At 30.4% G+C, this 9,566-nt stretch overlaps 1 protein-coding gene and 1 non-coding gene across 2 annotated transcripts; one reads left to right on the top strand and one right to left on the bottom strand.

Moving 5' to 3' along the window:
* The first annotated feature begins 869 nt into the window (after nt 1-869).
* LOC110633153 (metalloendoproteinase 1) lies at nt 870-2,030 on the top strand. Its single transcript, XM_021781659.2, is given in 2 exon segments — nt 870-896; nt 898-2,030. Coding segments are annotated over 2 exon segments (978 nt in total). The 3' UTR covers nt 1,849-2,030.
* A 6,849-nt stretch (nt 2,031-8,879) lies between these two features.
* On the bottom strand, nt 8,880-8,987 carry LOC131176181 (small nucleolar RNA R71). The gene has a single exon (XR_009146306.1). It is a non-coding gene; the product is annotated as a small nucleolar RNA R71 (small nucleolar RNA).
* Nucleotides 8,988-9,566: the final 579 nt, after the last annotated feature.

Raw genomic sequence — 9,566 nt, 5'->3', positions numbered from 1 at the left:
AATTTATAAAAATTGAAGAATTCAATAACTAAATATATGGAATAATATTCTTCTCAAATTAAAGTTATTTTAATATTAATAAAAAAACACAAATACTTAGTATATTTAATAGTAAGCGTCACATGGCAGCATCAATGATAATCCCTGCATGACAGTTACTAGAGAAAATTTTCCTATTTTATATATATAGAAGATAGATTTCAATGCAACAAATGTAGCATGGCAAGTAACTCTACCAAAATTTCAACGTTCAATTAATTAATTTTGACTTAGTGATATTAAAATAATTTTTAAAAATTATATATATAATCAAGAGATAATGTAATATGTTGATTTCAGACTTCAACTAGAGACAAATAAATTGAAAGCAAAAAATTCCATCTTTAAAATTAAAAAGAGAATTTTTCATGAAAATATGTATTAGTTTGTTTATCTCAAACATGTAAGGTTCTGATTTATATGTGTTTGTTAGAAAATTAACAGTGCATTATTTTCATGTAACACACTTAAATAATATTTTCATATACTGTATGCAAGGAGGAAACAACATCATTACCTAACAACCATTAAAGAAGAATTATTTTTCTTTCTTTTTACAAAAAGAAAGTACAGTTGCTTAGATCTAATCATTGTGGACATAAAACATATATAAAAGAAGTAAACACATATTTGTATTTTGCATCAATTATTAACTAAGTAGAAATAAGCTTTTTCCCACTTGCATAAAGTAAGTGCGGTTCTGAATGGATTGACAAGAAAAAGTTGAAGTAACCAACAAAATAAGCAGAACCGTAGCATGAAACATGCATATGTATCCTTGAGCTATATAGTAAGTTTGTCTATACTATAAATAGCCACACAACACTAACATGAACCACTACACCAAGAAAGCCATTCGTTATCAAAACAACTATAGCAATGGCTCCCAAATTCTCCTATCTTCTTACAACCTTCCTCCTCCTACTCTTTTCAATCCAGCTCTTTATAGCTCAGTCTGAAGATCATGAAGGGAAAACACTCAAATTTCTTCAAAGTCTAAAGGAAGTCATAAAGGGCCAAAATGTTGTTGGCCTTAATAAGGTCAAGAAGCACCTTAGGAAATTTGGATACTACCCAAGTGATGATACCAATAATCTAACTGACGATTTCGATGACCATTTGGAGTCTGCACTCAAAACTTACCAAAAATTTTATCAGCTACAGGTCACTGGGAATCTTGATTCTGCTACAATCAAGAATATGATGATCCCACGATGTGGAGTACCTGATATCACCAATCTCACATCCTCATCAAAACCAACCAGCAGCAGCCACCACAAGTCGAAAATGTTCCACATGGTTTCACACTATGATTTTCCCGAGGGAACCCCAAGATGGCCATCTTCTGAGTATCAACTCACCTACACGTTTCGTTCTGGAGTTCAAAGCCCAAATGAGGAAGACATGAGGTCTGCTTGCTCCCAAGCTTTTCAGAGATGGGCAAGTGTTTCCCAGTTCTCGTTTCAGGAAGCAACTGCAGGTTCCAGAGCAGATATTGTAATCGGTTTTTATAGAGGTGATCACGGAGATGAAGACCCTTTTGATGGGCCTGGAATGGTGCTGGCTCATTCATTTCCTCCCCAAGATGGAAGATTCCATTATGATGCAGACGAGGATTGGAGCAGTAATCCCAACATGAACCAAATGGACTTGGAATCTGTGGCAGTTCATGAAATTGGTCATCTGCTTGGGCTTGCACACAGTCAGGATTCAAATGCCATTATGTACGCAACAATTCCACCAGGGATTATAAAAAGGGAACTCACACAAGATGATATTGACGGCATACATGCTCTCTACCGTAATTAATCAAGCAAAAAACTATGTTTGCATGGAATAATCAAAGAGCAATTCATGTGTTCATGTTTAATTACCAAATATGAACGGATCTTAATCGATATGTAATGGATATTATTGTACTTTTCGTTGTTCAATGTCTGCTATTCCACAAAGTAGCCTTTCTTTTTATGAATAACTAGTCGTTTTGCTAAGAGTTGCACGTACCTTTTTTTTTTTTAAATAACATAATTTAATATATATTTTTCAATATTTTATATTTTTATAATTATCTTATAAAATATAATAATAAAATCATTGATTAACTATAATTTATTTTAAGAGTTGATAAATAAATAAATTAACTAATATATTAATTTTTTTATTATTTTTAAGTTATTTTACATATACTAATAAAAAAATAAATAAAGTAAAAAATCATATGATACGTGGCAATTTTTAAAATATTACTATCAAAATTTTTAAATTTTAAATATAATAAAATGTTTTTTAAATTTTATAAATACTTTTTAGTGAATAATTATTTAAATATAAATATGTATATATTAAAATAATTTTTTTTAAAAATAATTCACTCTTTTTTCATTTAATAAAAATTTCAGTTAAAAAGGGTTATTTTTTAAAGATATTATGATCAGTAAAAATTTAAAAATTTTAGAATTTTTAAAAAATATAGTAAAAAGAATCATAAATAATTATTAATATTTTTGTTTGAGATAAAATTTTAATAGTTTAAATTAAAAAATTTTTAGAAATAAAAGTTAAAAAAAAAAAAAGTTGTGCCTTATGTCTTTTTTAGATACTTCATTTAATTAGGTGGCATACTCCTTAAAGCCATTTTTAAGGCTTAGCTATATATATATATAGAATGCAGTTAAAAAATTTAATTTTTAGAGATATTATGATTATTAAAAATTTAAAATTTTAAAAAATATAATAAAAAAGAATTTTAAGTAATGTAAGATAAAATTTTAATTGTTGAAATTTAAAAATTTTTAGATAAAAAATTAGTTTTATTGTGATAAGTTAATTATTAAGTGAAAAAAAAAAAAGATAAATAAGAATCATGTTACATGGTTTTTTTTTTCGACACTTTTATTTAATTAGGTGATATATTTATACAAAATTATTTTTAGGACTTAGCTTTAATATACAGATATGATGAAAGGAATTTATTTATTTGTTTTATAAGCTAATTATTCAACTAATAAAGATCAGGAGATAGCGTGATTAAAGGATACAAAAACAAAAACAACACAGAACACCAAGTTCAAGGAAAATTTACAACAAAAAAAAGCAAGTGAAAAATCAAGAAAAGCAAGTGAAAATAGGGAAACAAAGAGCGACCAATTGAAATTAAAAGAATTGACACGTAGCAGACCCAAGCAAAGGCACCAATCAATGCACTCCAGGCAACGACAAGACCCAAGTCTCAAGAATAAATTTTGATAACTGTCTTTAAACTTATTTAGTTGTAACATTATAGTCTCTCAACTTAAAAATATAACATAAAACTCCATCAACTTTCAAATTTTGCACAGTAAAATCTCTCTAACCTCCAATTATCGGTTTTTCAGTTACATGCTGATCTGAACAGTTCCAGTATGGAGCTTAGTCAGTATTTCTCTTTTTTCTCTCAAGCCATGTGTAAATTGAATTATTCTTCTATCTGTAGACAGAATAATTTTTCACGTGTAGAGAAAATAATTTTACACTTTACATAAGAGAGAGGAGAGAAATATTGGCTAAGTGCCATACGGGAGCTGTTCACATCAGTTTTTAATTGAAAAATTAGTAATTAAATGTCAGAGGGATTTTACTATGTAAAATTTGAAAGTTTAAGGAGTTTTATGTTATATTTTATAGTTGAAGGATTATAATATTACAACTATATAAGTTTAGAGACAATTATTAAAATTTATCCCGAGTGAGCTTTCTCGAAACACCCAAACATTAGCTAGCTAGAAGATGATCACCGGATGGCAACCTAAAGGCTCTAAACAAGAGACAACAGCTTCTACCATACTGAACTAAAAACCCAAAAAAATAGAGAAACAACACGAATTAACTACCAAAAATAAAAAAATAAACAAGACAAGAGGCCTCTTGGACAACCAAAAACCAAAATGCAAAATCTCGGCACCTTCTAAAGGAATCAATGACAGAAAGGGCTAAAAACACACAAGAAAAGGAATTAGAGCCACAATCCACAAAACCCAAAGCAATACTAGAAATTTTGAACGGCAAAACAGAGAAAAATGTTAGGCAGACCACACCAAGAGAGACCCGACAGGATAACAAGCACTCCAGTAATACCCAAGGAAATAAAAGAAGCTGCTCCAAAGGAAGACCACCGAGAACAGACCTGCAACTCATTATCTCAAAGGATTTGTTCATAAGCTTGGATGTCATTGGAGATTTTCTGAGCGAGATGCTCAATAATTTAACTCTAATCACCTTCAAAAATTATGCCCAAGTTTTTGCCCAGTTCAAGAGTTCGAATTGCTTCTGATCTTGGGGATAGCCGACGAAGCTCAGCAGGGGAAGAGCTGAGGATACCATTCATCCTCTTAACAGTGACAATGGAGGAAAATAAATTTTCAAATTGCCAAATTATTATTTTACTAATTTTAAAAGGGGCCCAGAATAAAGAATTTTGTGTTTGAGAATTTTTTTTCCTTTTTATCTTTGTCATAAAAATTATAAAATGTAATTATAAAAATTATAAATAAATTTTTTTTCCTTTCTATCTTAGGGTAAATTTCAATCACTATCTCTGAACTTATATGGTTGTAAAATTATAGTCCTTAAACTTTAAAATGTAACATAAAACTCCCTAAATTTTCAAATTTTACGTAGTAAAATTTCTCTAACTTTCAATTACTGATTTTTCAATTGAAAACTGATTTGAACAGCTCCCGCATGGCTCTTAGTCAATATTTCTCTCTCATTTCTTATTCAAATTGTAAAATTATTTTCTCTGTACCTTAAAAATTATTCTATTTACAGTGAGAAAAATAATTCAATTTACACATAACTTGATAAAGAAAAGAGAAATATTGACTAAGCTCTACGCTAGAACTGTTCAGGTCAGCGTCTAACTGAAAAATTAACAATTAGAAGTTCGAGGGATTTTATTATGCAAAATTTAAAAATTGAAGGAGTTTTATGTTATATTTTTAAGTTGAAGGACTATAATGTTATACTAGATAAGTTCAGGGACGGTTGTCAAAATTTATCCCTTTATCTTATTGTATTAAGAGGCTACCACATATGCGAGATCATATTAAAAAAATTAATTACAATAAAAAATTGAAACAAATTAATAAAATATATGATGAAAAATATTTAATCCTGTAAAATTAATTAATAAGCAAGAAATTATTAATAATATTTAAAGAAATTAACAAAAATTTATATAAATTAGTTTATTGATTGATATATATGGGTACAAGGTATCCAAAATATTTAATCCATTCATATTTCAATTCAAATAATAAGATTTACTGCAATTTCATATTTTTTTTTTTAAATTTCAGTTGTATCAATATAGTAAAAACTCCTTTTTTTAATTAGAGTATTGATTAATATTTACTTGTAGTAATTATATTGTAATTTTTTTTTCTCTCAATTGAGCACAATTTAGCTTACTCCCATTAACCTTAATAATAAATTTATGCTGCAATGCAGTTTTATTTTTTTAAAATTGTAATTGTATTGAATTGAAAGTATGTCTATAATCGATAACATAAATATGACTAGAAAATGCAAATTGTTTGAAAAAATATTTTAAAATTATAACATAGAATTTTTATGGTATTTTTAATATTTTAATGTGGTAATAATATATTTTAATATTTACTGTATACTATTGTATATATACATAAATAAGCCTTATAATCGAATAAGGCCAATGTGATCTCATCCAAACATAATTAAGGCTTGGAAAAAGAAACCAAAAATTCACTTTCAATGTAAGGATGAACTATTATCTCCGATTAAAAGAATATTACTATTTTTGAACAACTGTGATAAGTGTATAATTAATATTTTTACTCCCATCACATTTAGTATTTCTAGTATATTTTTATGCCTAATTCAGTTGATTAAAATATAATTATTAATTAGGCATATTTCTAGAGAGTTTTTGGAATAATTATATTAAATTGATAAATTTTCAGCATTTTCATTAATTTGACATTTGCTGAAATTTTCAGGTATTTCTGAAGTTGTGGGTCTCCAAATCCAATGTTGTTTAATTCATTGAAAAGCTAAGTCAGAGCACTACAAATGACAAAGAGGGACCAAAGCCCAGATCAGTATCCAAGATTGTCAAAATTAGCCATGAATCTAATACAAAAGCCCAGACCTGACTTGTCACGACCAGTTTTGGTATTTATTTTATATCTGGAGCTCCAGATGTCCAAATGAAGCAAATTCATGCCCAATTAAACCTTAAAAACTACCTCTACAATTTCTATGAAGGGCTAGAGACAAGATTATGTCATTTTGGTGGTTAACACAATTATTACAAAAACTCTCTAGAAATATGCCTAATTGATAATTATACTTTAATCAATTGAATTAGGCATAAAAATACATTAGAAACACTAAATGTGATGGAAGTAAAAATATTAATTATGCACTTATCAAAATTCCCCCACACTTACATTTTACACGTCCTTAGATTTTACACGTCTGATGCATACATTTTGCATAATCATTGAGGTTTAATTTCATAGCCATTTTATTTGATTATTAGTCATTTTTAGCTAATTTCATTAGTTAATTAGTTAGTTTTTCATAATTGTCGATTTTGGATTAATTTGTAATTTTTACTTTGTTTTGTAGGAAAAATGGTGTTTTTGAAGGACTGAAGAGAATTTTGCCATTGAGGAGTGTCTTCTACAGCCAAAGATGTCAAAAACAAGTTTTCAAGCTGAAATATGCATTGACCAAATTGTGCATAACTTGCCGCATAAGCTATGCAGATTTGCATAAGGAGAAAGATCACTGCCCGGAACCAAAGAAGTGTGCATAAGGAGACAGCATAGCTTATGCACATTCCCGCCTCCCTTATGCACCTTCACGGAATTGTGCATAACCTATGTACCAAGTCATGCAATTTTGCATAAGTGGCCTGAACCAGCTGAAAATCGCATAAGGGTGCATAACTTATGCGATCCACTTATGCAGTCCCATGAAGAGTTCATTAATGAGCTGGCAGGAGATTCCCTCAAATAATTCCTCCAAGAACATACCATTTTAGGGCTCCATGTCAGAAAAATGCTATAAATAGTCCCATTTTCTCATTTTAGAGGAGAGGCAAGGGATAAAGAAGAAGAGGAGAAGAGAAGCAGAATTTGAGGAGTCATTTTCACCTTCCACACCATTTTTAACCAAGATTTGCAGATTTCTTCCTTCCTTTACATTTTTCTACATTTCTAGTGTTTAATTTCTTACTTCTTAGCTTAGATTAAAGCTTTATTTCCATTTAAACTCATCATATCTTGTAAGCATTATGGATAGTGAGTAGTTTACTTTTGATTCTGGAGTAAGGGATGTAATATTTTAGTTATTTTTGTGGATTTGAAGGTTAGTCCCAATTTAATGAATTTATGAGGTTTAATCCATTTCTTGTGTGCTTATTCACATGCTTAATGAAGGGCCCATTAAGTTATGTTCTTAATCCTTGGTTGAAGCAGAAAGGAGAAAACCAAGTGATAGTTAATCAAGAAATTGGACTTAATTAACTTAGATCTAGAAATAGACTAAGGGTTAAGAGGGTTTTAATAGATTGATTAATGAACCTAATGGGTCTTGGTTAATTTTAACTCCACGAAAGTAGGATTAAGTTAATTAAGGCACTCTTTGTCTCACTCGAAAGAGTTTTCAAAGGATTTTAGAATTAATCTCCTTTAAACCCATAAATTTCATGGATTGGGCTAGCTAGGGAAAATCCCAAAATAGCTTGAATATGAAATCCCGAACTCCGGAATCGCCTTTTTACCATTGTTAATTTCTAATCGAATTTAATCATTTGCCATTTTAAATATTGCCATATTTGAACTTGCTTATTTCAATTTGATGCAAATCTTAGTTTAATTAATACATTGTTGAATAGAATATTAAATTTGCACATTTAGATTTCATACTCCATTACCCATTAATTCATTATTTTAATTTCATAAATACTTCAATTTAGTCAACTTTTATATCAAAAATTCAATCATTAACACAACTCCTCGTGGGATCGATATTTTTCTATACTACTTGTACGACCCGTGCACTTGCGGTTGGGACGCATCAAGTTTTTGGCGCCGTTGCCGGGGAGTTGTTTGCTTAAGATTGAATTCTTGATTATTTTAGTTGTTTTTTAGTTTTATCTCTGTTATCTTTTCATTTTGTGTTTGTTTGTTCTTTTTCAGGTACTCTTAATCTTTTATGAGAAGAGCTAGAAGCACAAGTGATACATCCTTATTATTCAACCCTGAAATTGAGAAATTTTGTAAGGCCAACAAGAAAGAAACCAGAAAAAGAAAAGAAGCCTTGATAGAAACTGAATTAGAAGCAGACATGGCTGATGAAAGAATTAGAATTGGTGTTGGTAATGCTGGAAATGGTCAAAATAATGAAAATGCAGCCCATGGTGAAGAAGTTGTTAATGCTAACGTGCCTAGGGGAAGTATGATGGATCATGCTTTTCCACGTTTTGATGACTTGAGAGAGAGCATAGCAAGACCAAGGATTGATGCAAATAGTTACAAGATGGATTTTGGAGTCCTTCAAATGATTCAGAATTCTCAATTTGGGGGTCATCCTTCTGAAAATCCACACACACATTTGAAGAAGTTTGTTATGATTTGTGACATGCAAAAACAACCTGGAGTATCTGATGATGCAGCAAGGCTAAAATTGTTTCCATTTTCTTTGAAAGATAGAGCATTGGATTGGCTTGATTCTTTACCTCACAACTCAATTACAAATTGGGAGCAGCTCACTGATGTATTTCTTGCCCAATACTTTCCACCTGGAAAAACTCAAGAGTTGAGGAATCAAATGATTGCTTTTAGACCAAGAGAAGATGAGACTCTTTATGAGTCATGGATGAGATGGAAGGAGTTGTAGAGACAATGTCCACATCATGCCATTCCTAAATGGATGATAAACCAGAATTTTTACACAAATGTCACTCCTGCTATCAGAGGAATCATTGATGCTCAAACTGGAGGGGAATTCATCATTAAGCATGAAGATGAAGCTTATGAGTTATTAGAGAAAATAGCAAAGAACAGTCATCTATGGAGTAGTCCAAGAGGGTCAACTCCAACTCAAAAAAGGCAAGTTGCTGGAATGTATGAGCTTGATCCATTCAACATGATCAATGCCAAATTTGATGCACTCACTAATGTCCTTGCTAAGAAAATGGAGGATTTAGGTATGCTAATCAGTTCATCATCATGCTCTGAAAGTTCTCAACAAGTTACTTATGCAGAAGGAACAATGAGCTGTGGAGTAGATTATCCTTCATATGCTTGGAGGAATCATCCCAATTTTTCATGGGAGAATCAGCAAAATCAAGCTTCAACTCAGAACTTTCCATCACAACAACAAGAGCATCAATACCAACAACCTAGGCAACCACCACCTAGTTTTCAGCAAAAGAATGCAAATACTGCACCTTTACCAAGACAGCAAGAACAAAGTTCCACCACAGAGGCTTTATTACA

The sequence above is a fragment of the Hevea brasiliensis genome, chromosome 18, assembly GCF_030052815.1.
Source record: "Hevea brasiliensis isolate MT/VB/25A 57/8 chromosome 18, ASM3005281v1, whole genome shotgun sequence".
NCBI lineage: Eukaryota > Viridiplantae > Streptophyta > Magnoliopsida > Malpighiales > Euphorbiaceae > Hevea > Hevea brasiliensis.
This window is presented reverse-complemented; position numbering and strand designations above follow the sequence as displayed.